The sequence below is a fragment of the Camelina sativa genome, chromosome 13 (genome assembly GCF_000633955.1).
Source record: "Camelina sativa cultivar DH55 chromosome 13, Cs, whole genome shotgun sequence".
In the NCBI taxonomy this organism is placed as follows: domain Eukaryota; kingdom Viridiplantae; phylum Streptophyta; class Magnoliopsida; order Brassicales; family Brassicaceae; genus Camelina; species Camelina sativa.
Window position 1 is genome coordinate 6,089,334 of NC_025697.1, and position 22,690 is coordinate 6,112,023.

Consider the following 22,690-nt stretch of genomic DNA (forward strand, 5'->3'; position numbering starts at 1 on the left):
TCTTTATCGTACTTGAAAAATTACCCTTTGCCGTTTCTCTCGTGTGCTAATTTAACCGACCATTTTATAAAAATAGTAGCCAAAACGCCATCGTATCGAAGTTGCTTTTAGGTTTAAAACTGTGTGTCGGTCGTTTTAAAGTTTCAAACTGTGTGTCGTTTTATCGTGAATCTGATAGGTCGCCATCTCGTTATTGTTTGGGCTTATTTCAGGTCCATTTCAGGTCCATCTCGCTAAGCGCCACGTATATTTTTTTTACTCATTTTCATCTTCTCCATTTCGTTTTCAACCTGATTTCTCATTTCCCTCTCTTATCCTCAATGGAAAAAAAAATCTGAGAAAACGAAAAAAAAAGAACGGAGCTAAATCCTCAGAATCGCCGCCGGAGAATCTTTTACGTCTCGACTTAATCGGAATTCTTGAATTGATAATTCCGATGGAAGGGGTTATCACATGTTTCCATACTAAATGCGTCTCTCTTCCAATTCGTTCTTTACCACTTTCTAGGGTTTCTTCACTTCCTCGGTGGAGGAACAGTAATTTGGTCTCTTCATCACAATCGGTTCTTCAGAGGAGCTTGTGCGTTTCGGCTTCGAGCTCAGATACTTTAGTCGCTGGCGGCTCACCAAAAGAAGACGAGAGACAGAGCAAAGTATCGAGCAAGAAGGGAGGAGATGATGATACCACTGATTTGAAGGTTTGGATGGATAAGAACGGTTTGCCACCTTGCAAGGTTGTGCTCAACGAGAGACCAGCTCATGATCAGAAGCATAAACCCATACATTATGTTGCTGCTAGTGAGGATCTTCAGGTGGTTGACTTAGCATTTCAGCAGCTTTATTTGCTTTTTATACAGTTCCATCGGATTTTATTGGACATGTGTGCTAATATACCTGTCTTTTACAGAAGGGTGATGTGGCGTTTTCAGTTCCCGATTCTTTGGTGGTCACACTCGAAAGAGTTTTGGGAAACGAGACCATTGGTATAAGCCATTCCCTATTAGTATTACTTCCCACATTCCAAGAAACCACTGTTTCTCTAGATTAGACTTTGTGATTTCTCTTACCTGGTTGCAAACTGAGGGTAGGGATACTGGAATTTTTAAGCTTATCTGAAGCCATAACCGGCCTTTTTTTTATGCAGCCGAACTGTTGACGACTAACAAATTGTCAGAACTGGCTTGCCTAGCTTTGTATTTGATGTATGAAAAGAAGCAAGGAAAGAAATCAGTTTGGTATCCCTATATAAGGGAACTTGATCGCCAAAGAGGAAGAGGTCAGTTAGATGCGGAATCTCCTTTGCTGTGGTCAGAGGCTGAGTTAGATTACCTAACTGGTAGTCCGACCAAGGTATTGCGTTAGTGTATGCATGACATGTGATGAACTAGTCTGGTCGGTTCTCAGTGTTGATCTTCTTCTTTAACATGGTTCAGGCCGAAGTTCTTGAGAGAGCTGAGGGGATCAAAAGAGAATACAATGAGCTTGACACTGTCTGGTTTATGGCTGGATCTTTGTTTCAGGTGTTTGACCACTATATTTGCTACCTAAGACTTCGGTTTCTATTTTTTCATTTTGATATATGGAATGCTAAACAGGGGCAGCAGACTTACATCTTGTGATTTGTGTTTTGCAGCAATACCCATTTGACATACCAACTGAAGCTTTTTCATTTGAGATATTCAAACAGGCATTTGTCGCCATTCAGTCCTGTGTGGTGCATTTACAAGTAATTTTCATTCTTCTTTTTGTATTTCCTCTTCACAACTTGTATGTCTTGCCCTGTCTGAACGGATACCTAGAGTTAATTATGATTATATGGTATTCCCTCTATTACTCTATAACTGAATCTTAATTTTAGCTTGCAGCTCATCATATAAGCAACTAGTCAGGCGTTGCTTGTTGCGTCTTCTAATTGAGATTGCCTTCTTTGTACTCAGAATGTCGGTTTGGCTCGTCGGTTTGCTTTGGTTCCTCTTGGTCCTCCCTTGTTGGCCTATTGTTCCAACTGCAAGGCAATGCTTACTGCTGTTGATGGTGCTGTTGAACTCGTGGTAGATAGACCATATAAGGCTGGGGATCCTATAGTTGTCTGGTGAGTCTTTTAGCCAAATTGCTTCCAACAGCTTGCTTTTAATTCTGATCTATCATTCATACTTTTGCATTTCCTCCTTTATTTGAAGGTGTGGGCCACAACCTAATGCGAAGCTGCTTTTGAACTATGGATTCGTTGATGAAGATAACCCGTATGATAGAATAATAGTTGAGGTAATTATGAAGCTTTGTTGCGTTACTGTAAACACTAGTATGGTGTTCATGTGATTTTCTCACTGTTTGCATGTTTTATGCGTCATATGCATTTCCAGGCAGCGTTGAACACCGAGGATCCTCAATATCAGGACAAGAGAATGGTTGCTCAAAGGAACGGAAAGTTATCCCAGCAAATCTTTCAGGTATGAACGTGTGAATTTCCTGATCCAGCAAGTCTACTTTGAGATGTTTTGTCTAATTTGGGTTTTGCATCAACCTCAGGTTCGTGTGGGAAAAGAAAGAGAAGCTGTCCAAGACATGCTTCCTTACCTACGTTTGGGTTACATGTCTGATCCTTCTGAAATGCAATCAGTAATTTCGTCCCAAGGTCCAGTTTGTCCGGTAAGTAGAGGATGAGTGACCTGGCAAACCTTAAGTAATCTTTTGACATTTCCTTGATTGCATCAAATGCTCAGTCCCTACATGTGAGGACTCAATGTTATTTCTTCATATAAAGTTGTTTACACTCTTGTAAAGGTTTAACTCTCAATCTCTTCTGTAGATGAGCCCTTGCATGGAAAGAGCAGTACTAGATCAGCTTGCTAATTACTTCATGAGACGGTTAGCTGGCTACCCTACTACTCTGAAAGAAGATGATGCATTGGTATGTCGATAGACTTTGTGATTGCTACAAATCAAATCCCTTTTTTAGGTTTTCCTGCATGATATTTAATAGAATTCTCAATCAATAGTTGGCAGATCCTGGTTTGAGTCCTAGGAAACGAGTGGCAACCCGGCTTGTCCAGTTGGAGAAGAAAATACTAGTTGCATGCCTTACGACAACAGTAGATTTGTTAAATCAGTTGCCTGATTCAAGCATCTCTCCATGCCCAGCACCATATGCTCCATCCTTGAAATAAAAAGGCACTTATCTCCGCACCCTCCCTCACTTGCTAATTAATATCTTCTGACCTTTTAAAAACGATGTTGGTTCAGGTCTGTGCTGTAGCTGCAATTTGTGAACATGGCAGAAGGAGTCATTCTTGGTCGTGTCTTTGATAATTACAATCTGAGGTCGCTTAACGATGGTCAGTTTTTGTGTGTACAAGTCTAGATCTGTTCCTAGCTTATGAGGTTCGAAAACATGACTAGGAAGTTTCCCAATTAATTTTGATTTTGTAAGATTTCGTGATAGCTGCAATCCGAAATCTACCTTCTTGTAGATGGTTGTTGTTACTGAATTCAGAAGTTGATTCGAAAATTTAATACATCGCAAATTGATTGCAGGTAAGTAAGGTACTAGGAGCGTTAATCTATCGCTTGACACGCAAATGTTTCAGCCTATGAATATGATTGTCCTTTTTCTTTCAACAATGAAGCTTAATTCACATTGTGAAAATCAGTCCTGCGAAATGTAATTACAGACATGATTGATGAACCTTATAAACTTGATTTTGTTATTTCCATCTCCCTCTGTAATATTCTTCTATCTGTGTTTTAGAAATTGAGAATGACACTGAGCTTTTTTGTCTTGTTGAGAGGTTCATCATTTTTAGCTTCAAAAGCGTTGTTTAAATACAAAAACGTCACGCGGTTCTTTGATTTGCGTTGACTCATAAAAATCTCCGCATCGAAAATATCTAATGGGCGTCTCAATGGCTTAAGCTGAAGTATCCTAGTCCGTTCGATTCAAATCCGACGGTGTAAATTAATCGCTCTTTGTGTATCCCGTACCGAATCTCGCTAACCGCTTGCACCGTTATGGTGGGAAGTGAGAATCAGACAGTGAGACGAGAAGAGAGAAAGAGAGATAATTTTATATCAGATAGTATATTTCTCTCTCTCTCTCGGTCGTCTTCGTCGTCTTTCTTTTTTTCCTAATTTATCAAACTTTAGGGTTTTGTCTAATCGTGCTCCCTCCCTTCGCTCCTCTTAAGGTTTCACTTTCTTCTAACCTTTCTCTGCCATCCTCTTCAGTTGGATCATCGATTTCCACAATTACTCTCAAGTTCAGTCGGTGAGTTCCTTCGTCTTTGCGTATTCGGTGTTTTACTGCCCACGGGCAATTCGAAGTGATTATGTCAGTACGAGCTCAGATATGAATTGCTCAAACTAGGGTTTTGTTTCTATCGAATCGAGATTTCTGGTCTATTTATTACCGGCGGTTAATAAGAGGATTAGAATTGTTAAGAGTCTTCGGAGATTTAGCTTTCCCAATCAAATCCGTCAGCCATACTAGACTGATCCGGGGATCGAATCGAGAATAAGGGAATCTAAAATCAAAATTTCGTCGATATGACTGTGAGAAACGGTGGTTTCCCTGGAGACTATTGTTTTGAGACACCCGGACCCGGTGGAGATTATGATGAAGGGTCTGATAGCCCTAGTATTGCCTCTGAGGGCTCTAATTGTCCCAAAAGAAAGCTCGGCGGGTTAAACTGTACTGACGTTAAAACGTTTGGTGTCTCGAAATTGGTATTACCCTTGTCTGGCATGTCATCATCAGATAGGAAAGAGTTGATCCGCAGGTTTAGACGAGAGTTAGAACAGATAAGGTATTTCCAGAAGAATTTCGAGCTTTCTAGATCAGTGGCTGTTACTAGTTCCTCTGCAAGTGGTTTGAGTCAAGCCAAGAGTTTTGGAAAGTCTCGATGCTCTACTGGGCCAGGAAAGACAGTGAACCCTATAAGTGCTGCTGCTAAACCGACCCCTGTTAGTACCGCGGTGATGCTTCTGATGAAGCAATGCGAGGCGCTTCTAAAACGGTTGATGTCACATCAGTATGGTTGGGTGTTCAATACTCCCGTGGATGTTGTCAAGCTTAATATTATGGATTATTTTAATGTTATTAAGCATCCGATGGATTTAGGAACTGTCAAGAATAAGTTAACTTCGGGGACATATTCCTGTCCGACTGAGTTTGCTGCTGATGTCCGGCTTACCTTTAGCAATGCTATGACGTATAATCCACCTGGTAATGATGTTTACGTCATGGCTGATACACTTCGCAAGTTTTTCGAAGTTAGGTGGAAGACTCTCGAGAAGAAACTATCCGCGACTAAAACTCGTCCTGAACCGAGTAACTCAGATGCCCACGAGGAAACTGGGATTGTGATACTTGTACCTGTGTCTAAAAAGAGGAAGACGAGTGCAGTGGAGTGTGAGAACGTCGTTGAGCCTGTTAAGCGGGTTATGACTGTTGAGGACAGACTCAAGCTCGGCAGGGATTTGGAGTCCTTGACTGAGTTCCCACCACAGTTAATAAATTTCTTGAGAGACCACAACTCAAATGAAGGGGTGATTGGAGATGATGAGATTGAGATTGACATTAATGGTCTCAGTGACCATGCTTTGTTTCAATTGCGAGATCTCTTAGATGAGTTGCGAGAGAGCGAAAACAAAGAATCAAGTGCTGAACCCTGTGAGATAGAGGTATTTCTCCTTCTATGTCTCATGTTTGAATCATTTAATAGCACCATGCTGATAGGGAAGATTTATTTACTGCAGCTTTTGCATGGATCAGTGCCAGGGACTTCATCAGTGAAACATTGTGATGGTTAGCTTACAGCCTAGTTGTTGTTTGATATAATTTTCTGCTTGGCTCTTTGATCAGATTGACATATTTCTTACTGTATCTTCATTGTAGGGAGTGAAATGGATGATGAGGTTGTTGACATTGGTGGAAATGAACACCCAAAATCAAGCAATTCTCCTGTCACGATAGAGAAGGATCTGGTGTTTGGAAACTCTAATGGTATCTTTTCTTTAGCTTGTTTATTTTTTTCGTTGTTGTTTACTTAGTTGTTGCATTTATCATTTCAAATCCTCGGGACCTCAAATTATGTCAGAAGTGGCTATGGAGCCACATTGTTGTTGATTAGTTGTGGCCATCGGCAGCACACTTTTTAATCTTCTGCAGTTTTTTACTTGGAGACTTATGATTCTTGGTGTGAATTGAAAGCACTGATTTTAGTGTAATAGTTTGAAAGTAGGAGGCCTTTTACGTTCACTTGTTAACTAACTAAATATGAAGTACTTTTTGTTTTCCCTTTCTTGTTTTGTTATGATTTCAGATTGTCCCCTGGATCGTACTAACTTCGTATCGCTCCTCTTTTGATGCATATATCTGATCTAGGTAATAGCTTGGCAAACGTCTTCGGTGATCCTAAAATCTCAAGTTTACCAAGGACATTAAAGGTACATAATTGTCTAGAATAACATGCAAACATGGATAACTAAGTGTTGGTGCGAAACGATGTATATGTCTATGTGGATCTCTTTGATATGGAGGATCTACTCTTCAACCACAATTTTGTTGCTGCTGTTGAACCTTAATAATATAAATTGGACTGCATAGTCTTTTTAAATTCTGATATACCTAGAAAACAACTTGCTTGTTGATTCCCAGATTTGTCAGGGTAATCTAATTGTTTCTTCGTACTCCTGCGCTGATACAGGGGATTGAAAACATGGATCCTGAACCTACGTTGGATGGAGCTACAAGCGCTTCCCCAACAAGAGAATGTGAGTATTTCTTGGTTAGTGTGGTTAAAAGTTTGGTTTTTCTTGGTGGAACTTATGATTTGTTATTTCCTTTCTACAAGTAGCATCCGCTGGTGGGTTGGATCAGCTGGAAAGCGCATCTCAGGAGAAAATCAGTTCTGTTGAAGAGGCCGATTGTCAGCAAGATGGTAAGAAAAGAAGTGTGGCAGAAAAATGTTTCTGCTCTTGTGTCTGAGGTGGCATCTCACTCTTGATCCTTTAATACACTAGGAAATAGTGCTCAGAATGAGAAGCAACTACCTCCTGAAAAGGTCTACAGAGCTGCTTTATTGAAGAATCGATTTGCAGACTTAATTTTGAAATCCCGCGAGAAACCTCTTAACCAGGTTTGTTGTGGGATCCAACCCACTAGTCTAAGTCCTTTATCACCTTTGAAATAGTTTTTTTTTAAATTATTTGTTTTCCTGAGATCAGAATGTCACGAGAGACCCAGAGAAGCTACAGCGTGAGAGAGAAGAACTCGAGCTTCAAAAGAAGAAAGGTTTGCTTCCTTGATTTGCTAGTTTAAGTTTTGTGGGTGAAATTTATCACCTCTAAGTGATAAAATCGTACTGCAAGCTGGATTGATTGTGTGTGTTATTTCTAAACAGAGAAAGCGCGATTACAAGCAGAAGCTAAGGCAGCTGAAGAAGCTCGTAGGAAAGCTGAGGCACAAGCTGCAGCAGAAGCGGCAGCTGAGGCTAAGAGAAAGCTGGAGCTTGAAAGAGAGGCAGCGCGGCAGGCATTGATGGAGGTAAAGATGTTGATTACTGCGTTGCATGCGAGAGACATTTCTTGATTCATTTGATTTCATAGTAGCTGAATGGATTAGTCATTAACTAAAGAAAAAAAATGGAATATCTACTCTCACTGTATCGCTGAGACATCAGTTTTTAATGGTAAATGATGCAGATGGAGCAGTCGGTTGAACTCAATGAAAACGCAAAGTTTCTCAAGGATCTGGAGCTGCTCAAAACAGACCAACTGACAAATGAAATAGAGGAGGATGGGCCAGATGTGTCTCACGATGGGTTGCTGCGTAGTTTCAGTTTTGGGGGTAGTAATCCTCTGGAGCAGCTTGGGCTGTTTATGAAACAGGATGAAGATGAGGAGGAAGCTGACCCGCTCACCTCACCAGCTCCTGGACTTGATGTAGAAGAGGGAGAGATTGATTGAGCTTGTGTGAAGATCGGTCAAACAATAGAAATATCTGGATTCAAGAAAATATATACTACTGTGACTGATACAGTAGACTCAAGCAGAGAGAGAGGCGTCCAATGAAATATCAAATATGAATGAGGAAAGGAATGGATTGTGGTAGTAAGCGTGGTTAAAGTTTTGCTTGGAATGTTCCTGAGAAATGTATTCTATAGTCGTCTAAAAATTGTTTTTCTTTTTCTTTGCGCTTTGCGTTGTGCTGTGTGATTTTGTGTGTTCTCTTCGTGCATAAAGGGGGTCTTATGATCCGTGTGTAACAGTAAAATAAAGACTTAATTTAGCGTTTTGATTCCCTCGATATTTCGATCCCTAGAAGAGCATTGTGTTCTCTGCAAAAAGAGCCTATAGCAGAGAGTATTGAAAATAAATAAATAAACTCGAAACCTTTCACTCGACTCTACAACTTCAACTTCCTGATTAGGTTTTCTCTGCATGCTAGAATTGTGTGTGAGGTATTAAGTAAGCAATTTACGGATGGCGACTCCGACGCAGCTCGATTCCTCTTCCCCTGGTGTTGATGGTGGTTACGAAGACGACGACGATACCTCTCCGCTATCCCGACGAAAACCTCAACGGAAGCGTTCCTCGAAACGTGCTGCTGCTTCCGAAACACTAACAGTAGAAGAAGAGACGAAGAAGAAGAAAAGGAAGAAGGTTAAGAATAGCAACAACAACAACAACAAAGTGAAACGAAGAAGATGAGCTCGCTATCTTAAAGGTCTTTGTTTCATCTTCTATACTCGATTGCGTTGTGAAACTTTTGTGATTCCTTAAGCCAACACACATTCTTATTCTCAGGGACTAGTTGATTACCGAGCTAAGACAGGGTTCCAAACCAAAATCGATTGGGATGCTTTTTATCGTTTCATCGGAGGTTCAATTCATGTCAAAGTCACTAAGGATCAGCTCTCGAGTAAGATCAGGAAGTTGAAAAAGAAGTTTCTCGATCACATGCTAGACATCAATGAAGGAATTGATCCGCATTTTACTAGGTCTAGTGACTCTGAAGCTTTTGGGTTTTCCATGATGATTTGGGGAGAAAATAATGCTCAACTTGCTAATGCTGCTAGTATGGACAAACCACACCACAGCGAGACTCAAGTAAGTGAGACATTTGTGATGCTTACTACAATCACTTCCTTTATCTAAGCATGATTGCTTTGATGAATTGAAGTTATGAGTTATGGCTATAGAAAGAATGATTAATTTTGGATATTGTTGAATCAGGAGGAAATGATTAAGGAGGGGGAGGAAGTTGCCTTAATTGACAATGTGGCAGCTAAAAGTGACCTTGTTGACAAATCGAAACATGAAGCCATTGCTGTTGACAAAATAACTACTGCGGAGAACGGGACTGCTGGAAAAGAGAATGATGATGATGAGTTGTGCGCAGTGCAGGATGCATTTGAGACCTTGATGTCGCATGGTTTAAGTGATTATCAGAAGAAGGTGCGTGTTAAGAAGCTGATGAGCCTTGATACTGAGAAAAGAAGAGAGTTGAGCAATGAATGGAAAGCGTTATGTCTTGAAGAAAGTAAATTGAGTATAAAGAAGCTTAGATTTACCGCAAAGCTTGCAGAGGCAGCAAACTAATGACGACAGATGAAAAATCAAGAAAGCCATTGCTGCATCTGGTGTTGCTCATTCCGAATTGGCTTTTGGATTGGATATATAGTTACCTCTCTAGTGACTGTCATGACTCATAGTTTTATACATACTAGTTGGGAAATTGTTTCTTTGTGGCATGTCATTTACTAGTAAGAAAATTACAATATTAGTATAATTCTATGAATGGGTGTTGTGTGACTTGTGAGAAGATTCATTAAAAATTTGAAAAAGAGATGATACTATAAAGTATTTTTGGTCAATTTTATGGTTACATGATTAAATATTGTCATCATATACATGTGTCAATCAGTCTATTGCTTTAGTTATAACTCAAAAACGAGACGACATAAAAAGGGATTAAGTTTCTTCTTCTTCTTCTTCCATTGTTGTGGATTAGGGTTGAGATTCCGATCTCAATGTCGATCAATATCGGAGAAATCTCGGTTCCAGACCTCCCATTATTCTTCACCATGTTCTTAACCATCTACCTAATCGCTTACTTCATCGTCTTCCGCAATTGGAAACCACAAATCCGTCCCGAAGCTTCTAGCTGCCTGATCTCAATCTTCCACGGAACTCCGGCCGTTTTCCTCGCCACACGCGCCGTCTTCTCCTCCTCCTCACGCACCTTCGCCTCCGCCAACACCGCCGCCCAAAACACCGTCCTCGATTTCAGCGTCGCTTACTTTCTCACCGATCTCCTCCACTACATCGTCTTCAACCCAAGCGACGTCCTCTTCATCGGCCACCACTTGGCCACTCTCTTCGTCTTCCTCACGTGCCGGTTCCTCGTCTTCCACGGCGCTTGCGCCATCTTAGGCCTCTTGATCCTAGCCGAAGTCACGAGCGCCTGTCAGAACGCGTGGACGCTCGCCGGAGCTAGGAAAAGCGATCCGGATTCACGGTTGGCCGTAAAAGTGTACCATCTCTTGTCCCCTCCGTTTTACGCCTTCTACAGTATCGTTAGGGGTGTGTTGGGGCCTTTGTTTTTCGTGAAAATGGTATCGTTTTACGCGAGAGGCGGTGCTCATGGTGTGATACCTAATTGGTTGTGGATTTCTTGGGCTATTGTTGTTGGAACTGCTATTACTGTTAGTATACTTTGGATTTGGAACCTCTGGATTGATTTGTTTAGAGAAAGGAAAGCTAATCAACTAGGACATGACAAGAAAATTAGATAGCTTTCTTTCTTTCTTCTCTCTCTCTCTCTCTCACTCTCAACATCATTGTTTGAGCTTCCTTTCCCATATATGTACTATATATTTATATATACCATTATTGTTTTCACCTTTTAGAATTCTCTTTACACTATGTATGTTTTGCTTCTGGTGTGCAAATGCACTGTTTAATTTATCTCTGTATTGTTCACTTGTTTATCTACGAGCCATTGACTCTCTTTGTTTACAGACTAATGCAATATTGTTTATAACACCTTGTAAACGACTATGATTGCCTTAGACTTGATGTAGTCATAGCTGGTAGCTTCCCAAGAGCTGCATAGCATGTTAGCCACAATAATAAGTCACTCTGAGGTTTTGTTTTGTGCTATGAGGATGTCTTGTGTAAGTACCCTACGAGCGGAAAGGGAAAGTAGAAGAAAGCTACAACCATATAAGCTACATGTACTCCTTTCCAAAACCATGTTATAGCTTTGCGTAAGCAAAAGCCATCTCGCGCAACGCACTGAAATAGCTTAAAAACTTTCTTCACAGGTTTGCTTCTCGCTCGCAGCTTTCTTTGTATCATTTTTTTATCCATTGCTGAAGCTACCCAAGCAATCTTGGAGTAACCCTGTTTGTAATATAGAAAGTGACTCTCTTAGCATCTATCTTTACGTTTGCAGAAGATATGACGCACAAACAAGGCAGAGAAGGTTGGATTACATTACAGACATGACAGAAGCGGACTGAAGAGACACCTGAGATGGAATTCAAGTTGTTGAGCTGGGAAAACCAAAGTGGGAGGAGGCAAAGATGAAAATGAAATCTCATGTGGCCTTTATGAGAAGCAAGGTCACAGTCTCACAGATCTTCTTCAGGTATTGTCCTCCTGCGAGTGTGTGACCATGGACACACGGATTTCAACAAGAAGTTGCTGCAACGCTAATTATGTAACTTGACCCAGCTCATAGAACCAGTCGAACCACCACCCTTCAAACATTTGTCCTTCCGACTTAGTTGCCAACTATTCATAACGTTTATATATGTTCTAACCCATGACAGGACCAACACTAAATCCCCTGAAACTATAACTGGTAAATCATATGTTCATGTACTTGGCAGCATCAAAAGTTAGTTAGGGAAGTGTAAGAGAGCACAAAACCCAGATGTCCATATCTTCGCCTGCTATGGTCATTGGATTGTGAACTTTTCATGTATTGAAAAAGATAGGAAGAGATTTGAGGACTAAACATACCATCCAAGCTGAGACATCGTGCAAGGCAATTTACTGAATAGTAGAAAGTACACAAATTGAACCAATTTACTGATATTAATCATAAAAGTAAGCAATGAGCTGACATCCTATAACCTAAAGGAGCATAAACTCTATTAAGACCAAAATATTCCCAAAGATAACAAAGGAATAGATAGCTCGAACAAGGAGAAATATCGGATCTCAGTTCTTGGCCGTGGTAGAATTGTTATCCTTAATTCTCGCTCGGGTATCCAGCCTAACAAAACGTTTGATACGATTTTTTTCTTAGTGTTACCTGCTTTCGATCTTACTTCTTCTTTCTTCCCCACTAGAAAGATTTTGGGTGAAGGTTTATCGCGCAGGATCGAGATGGCGAGTTCATCGCGGGAACCGAAAAAAAAAAATCTTAACAAATCATGTTTGGGCTCTAAACGGGCCTCAAAATTAAAAATAGCCTAGTAATATTAATGCTGGTAAGAACCCACAACATAATCACGTAAAGCCGACCCGGTGATTGAGAACCGGAATAAGCTTTCTCCTTAACTTCTGCCTCACGCAAAAAAAACACCCCTTAAAAAAACTCATCTCCTGCGTTCTCTAACTACTTTTCACCAATCTGAGAAAACAGAACCCCTACAAAAACACATATAAAACCTAAAATCCATACAGGAGCAGAAACTTAAAGCCAATCATGCCGTGGAACAATATCAGAAACAGAAAGGTGGCTCTGGGTCTAGGACTAGGAGCAGTAGGAGCTGCCTTTATGGCGGTGACGGTGAGATCGTCTATGTTCACAGTTGAAGGTGGCCAGAGAGCTGTTCTTTTCGACAGATTTAACGGGGTTCTCGAAGAACCTATCGGAGAAGGGACACATCGTAAGATTCCGTGGGTGCAAAAGCCCTATATCTTCGACACTCGGTCCGTAGCCTGGAAAATCCCGTCCAACTGTGGAACTAAAGATCTTCAGATGGTCAACCTCACAATTCGTGTTATGTGTCGCCCTGTCGTAAGTAGAATCCGTCAATACTAATATTTTGGGATATATGTACTAATACATAAGTCAACCTATAACTTTTTTTTTTCCGTGGATTCGCGTTAGGTTTCGCGCCTCCCGTACATATATCAAAGCTTAGGCCACAACTACCGCGACAAGGTCCTACCAGCGATCGGGCCCGATGTGTTGAAAGCAGTGGTGGCTCAGTTCAACGCAGACGAGCTCTTAACAAAACGTCCACAAGTCTCGGCTCTTATACGCGAAACGCTAATCAAGCGAGCTGGGGAATTCAACATTATTATCGATGACGTGTCTATCACGGATCTCTAGTACAATAAAGAGTTCTTGAGTGCGATGGAGCGGAAGCAGGTGGCGCAGCAAGAAGCTGAGCTGTCCAAGTTCCTAGTGGCGAAGGCTGATCAGGAGAGACGAGCGGCTGTGATTAGAGCCGAGGGAGAGAGCGAGTCGGCTCGGGTTTATATCCAAAGCTATCGCAGATGCTGGAATGGGGTTGATCGAACTTAAATGGATCGAGGCGGCTAGAGAGATTCTGGTTACGCTCTCTACGTCCCCCAATGTTGTCTATTTGCCAAGTGGTGGGAATATGTTGTTTGCAATTAACGGTCCGAGTTCGAATCCGAGCCCTTGACTACTTTTTGGTTGACTTGGCTACTTGAATTAATTGCAAAATCTGTTGGATAATTCCAATTTGAGGAAGAAGCTATCTCCTAGTAAGTTGTCAAAAGAGATAGATTAGGAAAAAGAAAAGTTCCTATTATCTTTAAGTTGTGTAATGATAATTCTAATAGGTTTAGGAAAAGTGTAAACCTATAAATATAAGAGTCCATGGAGAGGTGTTCCATAAGACTTGAGAGAAAGAGAGATTTAGTTTTTAAAAGAGTTTTCTAAATCTAATAGAAAGGTGTTCTTATATTTTCCAAGTTTTTAATATTAGATTTGGTATCAAAGCTAAGGTTGTAGCTCCGATCAAAAGTTGTGGAGAAGAAGCTGTCCATAACTAAGTATGGGGGACGAACCAAATCCATTGTCGAGAACCAAGGACCTTGGATCACCGTCCATCCAATGTCCGTTGTTAACATCGACAAACTATACTGTTTGGTCGATGCGCATGAGAATCACACTTTGAGTTAGCGAGGTGTGGGATACTATTGATCCTGGATCCACCGATCAAAAGAAGAACGATATGGCGACTGCTCTTCTGTTTCAATCCATCCCCGGATCACTTATCCTGCAAGTTGGAGATCAAGGCTCGGCTAAAACTCTATGGGAAGCCATAAGAGCACGCCATCAAGGTGCAGAACGTGTAAAGGAAACGAGGCTTCAGACTTTACTTGCAGATCTTGATCGGGTAACGATGAAGGATACCGACTCTGTTAATGACTTTGCTGGCAAGATCTCAGGCCTAGCATCGCAGTCAGCTGCTTTGGGAGAAATTATTAAAGAATCAAAATTGGTAAAGAAGTTCTTAACAGGACTTCCAAGACACAAATATATTCATATCGTTGCATCGTTGGAACAAGTCTTAGATTTAAAGACAACTGGATTTGGAGACATAGTTGGTCGTATAAAAGTTTATGAAGAGCGTGTAGGGGACGGAGTGAAGACCAAGCAAAACTTATGTTCTCAAATTCAAGCAATCAAGGAAACTACGGTGGTTATCAAGGAAACAGAGGAGGCTATAACAGAGGAGGTTATGGAAGAAGAGGAAGTAGTCGAGGAGGATATGGCCGTGGTGGATATGGTCGTGGTGGTTTTGGTCGTGGTAAATACAATGGAGATAGCTCTGGCAGAGGCATGGGACGAGGAAGGTTCAATGGCCAGGGTCGTGGAGGAGACAATCTAAATCAAGTACAAAACCAGAATCAAAATCAGAATTAAAACCAGAAGAAGGATCTATCTAAAATAATTTGTTGGAGATGTGATAAACCGGCTCACTACGCATCTTCATGTCCTGCGAAAGAATTTTCACATCAAGAGACAAATCTTAATGAAACTCATGAAGCTGGTGCACTTTACGTTCATGAGGTGGTGTTCTTGAATGAGGATAAGGTGTTTCCCAAGAATTATGATACCAATAATGAAAGTGTATGGTATCTTGACAACGGTGCTAGTAACCACATGACGGGAAACAAAGAATTCTTCTCTAGTTTAGATATGAATATCACAGGGAAGGTTAAGTTTGGTGATGGTTCGTTTGTCAACATAATTGGAAAGGGATCGATTGTTTTTGTGGGAAAAACGGGTGAGAGGCGATCACTCAAGGAGATTTACTACATTCCCGACCTGAAGCACAACATTATCAGTCTAGGACAAGCGACTGAGTTTGGATGTGAAGTGAACATGAAGGGAGACATGTTAACTTTAAGTGATCTAGTTGGACGGTTGTTAGTACAAGTCAAGAGATCATCAAACCGTCTCTACAAGACGCCAATGGAAGTTGAGTTTCCTAAGTGTCTTTATATCCAAGACAACGACACTACTCTAACATGGCATGCACGGCTGGGACATGTAAGTGTTGGAGTAATGAACAATATGGTGAGACAAGGTATGGTTGTAGGAATGCCACAATCGATTCATGAGAAGAATGTGTGTACTGCGTGTTTAGTCGGAAAACAAACCAGAGTTGTGTTTCCAACTACAACATCTTTTCGAGCAGCTCAAGCTTTGGAGCTGATTCATGGTGACTTGTGTGGACCGATCTCACCACCAACACCAGCTAATAATCGGTATGTCTTTGTCCTTATTGATGATTTTTCGAGATATATGTGGATAATGCTATTGAAGGAGAAAAGCGAGGCTTTCGATCGGTTTAAAAGGTTTAAAGAAGGAATTGAGAAGCAGACCGGACTGTCTATCAAAACCTTTCGCACCGATAGGGGAGGAGAGTTTACCTCGCTTGAGTTTAACCGATTCTGTGAAGGAAGTGGAGTCTCTAGACATTTAACTACACCATATACTCCTCAACAGAATGGTGTAGTTGAAAGAAGAAACCGCACATTAATGGAGATGACAAGAAGCTTGCTTAAAGCTATGAAATTGCCGAATGAACTATGGGGAGAGGTTGTACGTCATTTAACATATCTAATCAATCGAGTTCCTACCAAAGCTTTAGCGGGTCAAACTCCATATGAAAGTTTCACGAAGAGAAAGCCTAACATCGAGCGTCTACGAGTGTTTGGCTGTGTTGCTTATGCTAAAATCATTGGACCACATCTTAAGAAGTTGGATGATAAGTCGAGAACTTTGATTAATCTAGGGACAAAACCAGGTTCGAAAGCTTATAGGTTATATGATCCAGTTACAAGAAAAGTGTTTGTAAGCAGAGACGTCGTATTTGACGAGACAAAAGTTTGGGATTGGTCGAATGCAGAAAACCAAACCAATGGAGAACCAGGAAGGTTTAAGCTATCTCATAATGGGTTTGTAGAAGAAGGAAACGAAGATGAGAACAATCAGGATGACAATGTCGAGCATCAAGAACCGGACCAAGAACCTGAAAACCAAGAAGAAGAGATAGAAGATGAACAAAATGAAGAAAACGTGGATCAAGTAGATGAAAATCAGCAATTTGTCACAAGATATGGACGTGTTATCAACAAACCTCGATACCTCAATGATTATGTTCTACTAGCTGAGCTGGAGAGTGAACGACTTCTACTTACCATAGATGGTGAACCAGAGTCTGTTTCTGAAGCTTTAAGTTTGCAAGAATGGGTTAGAGCGATGAAGGCTGAGCTGGAGTCTATTGCTAGAAATAAAACCTGGGAGCTAGTTGAGAAACCAGATGGTGTTAAACCAATAGGGTTGAAGTGGGTGTATAATATAAAGAAGAAAGTGGACGGATCATTGAACAAGTTCAAGGCAAGACTTGTAGCAAAAGCTTATGTACAACAACAAGGAGTGGACTTCAAAGAAGCGTTTGCACCTGTAGCTCGAATGGAAACTATTCGACTACTCATTGCTATTGCAGCTTCGAAGGGATGGGAGATTCATCACCTTGATGTGAAAACCGCATTCTTAAATAGTGACTTAAACGAGCTGGTTTATGTGTGCCAACCAGAAGGTTTTGTTAAACGAGGACAAGATGATCAAGTTTACAGACTACATAAGGCGTTGTATGGTCTACATCAAGCTCCTAGAGCTTGGAACATGAAGCTTGATCATGTTCTGAAGAAGATGAACTTTAAAAGATGCATAAAGGAGCCTACTGTGTATCTCAAGAGTGACAAGAAAGAAAGTCTGATAGTGGCAATCTATGTTGATGACTTGTTTGTGACAAGAACTTCACAAAGAGTCATTGATCAGTTTAAAAAGGATATGTCAAGAGAGTTTGAGATGTCAGACCTTGGGAAGTTGACATATTATCTTGGTATTGAAGTAGTACAAGGAGCAGATGGGATACGAATAAAACAAAAAGGTTATGCTCAAGGGATTCTTATTGATACTAAGATGAATTCGTGTAATTCAGCTCACATACCAATGGAGCCTGGTATGGAGATCTCAAAGGCTGAAAAACAACCAGAAATTGATGCCACAAGATATAGAAGAACGATTGGGTGTTTAAGGTATCTACTTCACACACGCCCTGACTTAGCTTTTGCTGTAGGAGTTTTAAACCGGTATATGCAGAGTCCAAGAGAGGTACATGGACAAGCTCTTAAACACTTGTTAAGGTACGTGAGAGNTTACAGACTACATAAGGCGTTGTATGGTCTACATCAAGCTCCTAGAGCTTGGAACATGAAGCTTGATCATGTTCTGAAGAAGATGAACTTTAAAAGATGCATAAAGGAGCCTACTGTGTATCTCAAGAGTGACAAGAAAGAAAGTCTGATAGTGGCAATCTATGTTGATGACTTGTTTGTGACAAGAACTTCACAAAGAGTCATTGATCAGTTTAAAAAGGATATGTCAAGAGAGTTTGAGATGTCAGACCTTGGGAAGTTGACATATTATCTTGGTATTGAAGTAGTACAAGGAGCAGATGGGATACGAATAAAACAAAAAGGTTATGCTCAAGGGATTCTTATTGATACTAAGATGAATTCGTGTAATTCAGCTCACATACCAATGGAGCCTGGTATGGAGATCTCAAAGGCTGAAAAACAACCAGAAATTGATGCCACAAGATATAGAAGAACGATTGGGTGTTTAAGGTATCTACTTCACACACGCCCTGACTTAGCTTTTGCTGTAGGAGTTTTAAACCGGTATATGCAGAGTCCAAGAGAGGTACATGGACAAGCTCTTAAACACTTGTTAAGGTACGTGAGAGGAACCACCAACTTAGGCTTGTTCTACAAGCGTGATGGGTTGAGTAAGGTTGTTGGATACAGTGGCAGTAGTTACAAAGCTGATATAGATGATGGAAGATGTACTGGAGGTCATATGTTCTATCTTGGTTCATCGTTAATCACTTGGACTTCACAAAAACAACCCACAATGGCAATGTCATCTTGTGAAGCTGAGTTTATGGCAGCTACAGAAGGAGCAAAGCAAGCCATATGGTTGAAGGAGTTGCTAAGAGAAATACTTAGTCTAGATGAGAAGATCTTACTAAGGATTGACAACAAGTCAGCTATATCTCTAAGTAAGAATCCAATGTTCCATGGAAGGAGTAAACACATACTCACAAAGTATCACTTCATTCGTGAGTGTGTGGAGAATGATCAGATAGAATTGGAACATGTTCCTGGTGAGGAGCAGAAGGCGAACATCCTCACTAAACCACTAGCAAGGATAAAATTCAAAGAAATGAGGAATCTAATCGGAGTAAAAGAGATTGAAGCACCGGGAGTTCAAGTTGGAATTAAGGGGGAGAATGTTGGATAATTCCAACTTGAGGAAGAAGCTATCTCCTAGGAAGTTGCCAAAAGAGATAGATTAGGAAAATGAAAAGTTTCTATTATCATTAAGTTGTGTAATGGTAATTCTAATAGGTTTAGGAAAAGTGTAAACCTATAAATATAAGAGTCCATGGAGAGGTGTTCCATAAGACTTGAGAGAAAGAGAGATTTAGTTTTTGAAAGAGTTTTTTAAATTTAATGGAAAGGTGTTCTTATATTTTTCAAGTTCTTAATATTAGAAAATCATGGTGTTTAATTGTGTAGGTTGGGCTTTGGATTTGTGTTTTCCGGATTAATTATTAATTTTGTGTTTTATTTTAAAATTAAAAATTAAATTTAATATACTAAAAAACCAGTATTACTCAGTTTTTATTAAGTAGTATTTGGGGTTAATATGTAATCCTATTTTTTCAGCAATATATGTAATCAAATAAAGATTTGGTTCGGCTAGTGATACGGTTATCTGAGTTAAGTATATAATCAACTTATCAACAACATCCCTAGGGTGATACAAGAATCAACAGGACTGCCATCAAAAGAAAGAAATAGATACTAATAATGAACCTAATTAACTTAACTCTATTTAGAAGTTGAGTTGTTCCTGAGGAGCCTTAATTATATGAGTCTCACGAATAGGGATTTTAGTCTAGGTTTGGATTTTCTTTTTTTTTTTTTTTTTTTAAACTTTTGCAAAGCTGTGGATCTAACAGAACTCGCACATTTCCTTACATATTCCCTGCTTTCCACACCCGACTTCCCCTCCAAGCAACAATGTTCAGAAGCCAGAGACAAAAAGTCCAAGTTCAAAGGTTGATCTTAACCTGGGTCAGTGCCCTTAGGATCAGTACTGGTGGCACTGGCACATACTTCCTCATTACCGCAAACTGCGCAAGATCTGATATCCCAGCAGCTTTCGATTTGATGACCCGAACAGTCTTATGTATCAACAAACAAAATGCAAATCACTAAATCAGGTCCTCTTAAAGAAAAAACATAAGCTATATTCATCGGATCTTGAATAATAAACTAAGAAAGGTCAGGGATAAACTTTATTGTACGCCCGTCGGTGTCATATACGTTCTACATGCCGACTTATTCATGCTACACGTTATCTTCTCTCACAACTCACAAGTATCACATTGACGAAAGAAACTTTCATTTTTCTATCAGGGAGTTGAGATCATTTGAGCCGATTTAGTATCATTAAGGGCCTAATCGACCGATTCAAATATTGCAAATTAGTGCCAGCACTTTTTTATATATATTTAAATTTAAATACGGCCATTACTCATTAGTGACAGTTTAATATTCTAAAAATTCGACCAGTGTCTTATACATTTCTCTTTCGAAGTCTTCGATTATTATTTTATGGTCAAGTTCACCATGAGCGACCAAAGTTTTTGAAATTTTCAAGGTTTTTGTTTCTCATTTTTTTTCGTTGATTGATGAAACTCTTTTATAATGTTTTCAATGAACATTGAAAATTATTCTTGAAAACGTTATCATTCAAGGTAGGATGGTCAAACAATTATTTTACCATTCTTTGCAAAATTCCCAACTACATTAATATTTTTGGACAAAAAGGAATATTACAATGAATGTTAGCTTTAATTACCAAGATGAGTTTTATGAGTTGATGATCATCATGAATTATGGATTTTTGTAACTAAATAAATCAAAGTTTTGGTGCTGTCATTTTGCCACACTTCGATGATTAAAAAAAAAAAAACATAATGAAGTGGCAATCTCTATGATTAATAGTTTTGGAATCTCATTCTCATTCAATAGTTCCAAATTTATAAATTCAGTAAACAACAATAACAAAAAAATATTATACGCAAAGGAAAAAAAAAAACTTTCAGCACTTTACGTTTCCAGAAAATTTTACAAATCTGAAAAAGCCAAAAAAAAAAAAAAAAACTTTCGAGTTACGATAACCGCGTTTCAGAGGATTAATTTTTTTTCTCATCTCTTTCAAAACCAAATACAACCAAATGACACTTTCTCCACAATCCCTTCCTCTCTCTTTCTCTTCTCCGTCGTCATCATTTTATCAATCTCTGTAAATTAGTCTGAAATCATATAGGAATCCGAAACTGGGTTTGATCAATTTTGACTCTTTTGCATCCAATTTCAATTGTAATTGTTATCTGTTAACCCTTCAGAATCAGGTGGGTCGATTCCAAGTTGGGAAACAAACCCTAGGCAACCCTCCATTGATGCGATCTCTCACACAAAGTTTGAAACTTTTTCGTGAAAAAATCTGGTCTTTTCAAAAAAGGAAATGCCAGGGGTAGCTGTGAAGCTCTATAGCGTCTTCTTTAAGTTACTTTTGAAACATCGTCTTCAGAATCTTATTTCAATCTCTTCTTCTTCTGATAAAGATGGGTTACCTGATTCGTTTGGTGTTTCCACCCGATCCGACGAATCCGTCGCCGCCGCGAATCCGTCTTTCACCGACGGTGTTGCCACCAAAGACATACACATTGACCCAATGACGTCACTCACCGTAAGGATCTTTCTCCCCGAATCTGCTCTCTCTCCACCTGAACCCGATTCGGTATCTCGCCATAAGGATACTTATTTGAACAACCAACAAGCCAGATCTGATCGGAGACACAGCTACGGACCTAACCAGAACTCTCCCGCGCCGGCGGAGAGGAATGAGTCGCGGAGGAACAGCTACGGATGCAACAACGAGAATCTAGAAACCTATGGAGGATACGCGCCATCTGCGAAGAGGAACTCACGGAAACTGCCAGTGATGTTGCAGTTTCACGGTGGTGGTTGGGTTAGTGGAAGTTCTGATTCGGCGACTAATGACTTCTTTTGCCGGCGGATTGCTAAAGTATGTGATGTCATTGTATTGGCCGTTGGGTATAGGCTTGCCCCTGAGAATAGGTACCCTGCGGCGTTTGAGGATGGAGTCAAAGTGCTGCATTGGCTTGGGAAACAGGCTAATCTAGCTGATTGTTGCAAGTCTTTGGGTAATCGACGTGTTAATGGTGTTGAGGTGAAGAAGCTGAGTGTTCAAGGACAGATAGTGGATGCTTTTGGAGCTTCCATGGTTGAGCCTTGGCTGGCAGCTCACGCTGATCCTTCCAGGTTTGTATATTTGTAACCCTTGCCTACTTGTTGCTTACTGTGTGGCTTTCGATTTTACCAGATGTATCAGCTGTGATGCTTGAAGATAGACAAAGTATGAACTTTATTCGGTTTAATTATGAGCTAGAGATGCCTAGAGTTAGATGTAACGGAACCATATAGTATGGATTGCTCTCAAGAGTTTAGATAATGTTTAAAATACTTTGATTTTGATGTGATCCATGAAATGCCTTTAGGTTTACTGAAGCAAGAACACGCTTTGATTGAGATTGTTACAACCATGTTGATACTTGTTTGCAGAAATTGCTTCTGGAATTTAAACCCATTTTGGAATATAAGATATTTTAGAATACTGTAGTTTCACGTTGATCTAGGGATAACAAGGTACAGAGACGGGATTCTTTGGAGTACTAACAAGTTAGATACACTCAGATAACTTATCTTCCATTGCTTGCAATCTCACATTAAGTTCTGTTTCTCAACTTGTTGCTCCTATGACTTAAAAACAGATGTGTTCTTCTCGGGGTGAGCTGTGGTGGGAACATAGCAGACTATGTAGCTCGGAAAGCAGTGGAAGCTGGGAAACTTCTAGAACCGGTGAAAGTTGTTGCACAGGTTTTAATGTACCCTTTTTTCATTGGAAACAACCCAACACAGTCTGAAATAAAGCTGGCAAACTCTTACTTCTACGATAA

The 22,690-nt window shown here is 40.1% G+C and overlaps 6 protein-coding genes and 1 pseudogene across 9 annotated transcripts; 6 read left to right on the forward strand and 1 right to left on the reverse strand.

The window, feature by feature from the left end:
• Positions 278-3,784, forward strand: LOC104735445 (ribulose-1,5 bisphosphate carboxylase/oxygenase large subunit N-methyltransferase, chloroplastic). Of its 3 annotated transcripts, XR_759451.2 has the most exons (13): positions 278-811; positions 907-982; positions 1,144-1,349; positions 1,433-1,519; positions 1,633-1,725; positions 1,937-2,091; positions 2,180-2,264; positions 2,363-2,449; positions 2,529-2,648; positions 2,809-2,910; positions 2,999-3,170; positions 3,243-3,334; positions 3,534-3,784. XR_759451.2 is itself a non-coding variant. In XM_010455243.2 (12 exons), the coding sequence occupies exons 1-11, from the start codon at positions 437-439 to the stop codon at positions 3,164-3,166; spliced, it is 1,554 nt and encodes a 517-aa protein (XP_010453545.1). In that variant the 5' UTR covers positions 278-436; the 3' UTR covers positions 3,167-3,170; positions 3,534-3,784. The 3 variants fall into 3 exon arrangements, 2 of the variants coding, with proteins under 2 accessions (XP_010453545.1, XP_010453544.1); XM_010455243.2 differs by lacking the exon at positions 3,243-3,334; XM_010455242.2 differs by lacking the exon at positions 3,534-3,784 and having other exon boundaries at positions 3,243-3,516.
• LOC109128334 lies at positions 3,627-4,366 on the reverse strand (the record flags this gene model as incomplete). The annotated part of the gene is given in 3 exon segments (XM_019234504.1): positions 3,627-3,651; positions 4,202-4,296; positions 4,298-4,366. Coding segments are annotated over 3 exon segments (189 nt in total), but the record flags the coding sequence as incomplete, so codon positions are not given.
• On the forward strand, positions 3,995-8,302 carry LOC104735446 (transcription factor GTE9). 2 transcript variants are annotated; one of them, XM_010455244.2, is made up of 10 exons: positions 3,995-5,678; positions 5,754-5,802; positions 5,893-6,000; positions 6,382-6,443; positions 6,704-6,770; positions 6,851-6,937; positions 7,020-7,135; positions 7,224-7,290; positions 7,400-7,542; positions 7,701-8,302. In XM_010455244.2, the coding sequence occupies exons 1-10, from the start codon at positions 4,542-4,544 to the stop codon at positions 7,962-7,964; spliced, it is 2,100 nt and encodes a 699-aa protein (XP_010453546.1). In that variant the 5' UTR covers positions 3,995-4,541; the 3' UTR covers positions 7,965-8,302. The 2 variants fall into 2 exon arrangements, with proteins under 2 accessions (XP_010453546.1, XP_010453548.1); XM_010455246.2 differs by having other exon boundaries at positions 3,997-5,678; positions 6,854-6,937.
• LOC104737985 lies at positions 8,382-9,641 on the forward strand (annotated as a pseudogene).
• Positions 9,881-10,994, forward strand: LOC104735447 (TLC domain-containing protein At5g14285). The gene has a single exon (XM_010455247.2). The coding sequence runs from the start codon at positions 10,031-10,033 to the stop codon at positions 10,793-10,795; it is 765 nt and encodes a 254-aa protein (XP_010453549.1). The 5' UTR covers positions 9,881-10,030; the 3' UTR covers positions 10,796-10,994.
• On the forward strand, positions 12,731-13,900 carry LOC104735448 (prohibitin-5, mitochondrial). The gene is given in 3 exon segments (XM_019234798.1): positions 12,731-13,039; positions 13,193-13,500; positions 13,502-13,900. Coding segments are annotated over 3 exon segments (726 nt in total). The 5' UTR covers positions 12,731-12,792; the 3' UTR covers positions 13,673-13,900.
• Positions 20,832-22,688, forward strand: LOC104737986 (probable carboxylesterase 16; the record flags this gene model as incomplete). Its single annotated transcript, XM_010458227.2, has 2 exons — positions 20,832-21,995; positions 22,505-22,688. Coding segments are annotated over exons 1-2 (1,005 nt in total), but the record flags the coding sequence as incomplete, so codon positions are not given.

Bases quoted from the DNA above. Each gene is read 5' to 3' on its own strand.
- LOC104735447 (XM_010455247.2), top strand. From the start codon at position 10,031: ATGTCGATCAATATCGGAGAAATCTCGGTTCCAGACCTCCCATTATTC.
- LOC104735445 (XM_010455243.2), top strand. From the start codon at position 437: ATGGAAGGGGTTATCACATGTTTCCATACTAAATGCGTCTCTCTTCCA. The intron at 812-906 runs GTGGTTGACTTA...TGTCTTTTACAG, and splicing joins CTGCTAGTGAGGATCTTCAG to AAGGGTGATGTGGCGTTTTC. The intron at 2,649-2,808 runs GTAAGTAGAGGA...TCTCTTCTGTAG, and splicing joins CCCAAGGTCCAGTTTGTCCG to ATGAGCCCTTGCATGGAAAG.
- LOC104735446 (XM_010455244.2), top strand. From the start codon at position 4,542: ATGACTGTGAGAAACGGTGGTTTCCCTGGAGACTATTGTTTTGAGACA. The intron at 5,679-5,753 runs GTATTTCTCCTT...TATTTACTGCAG, and splicing joins CTGAACCCTGTGAGATAGAG to CTTTTGCATGGATCAGTGCC. The intron at 7,136-7,223 runs GTTTGTTGTGGG...TCCTGAGATCAG, and splicing joins GCGAGAAACCTCTTAACCAG to AATGTCACGAGAGACCCAGA.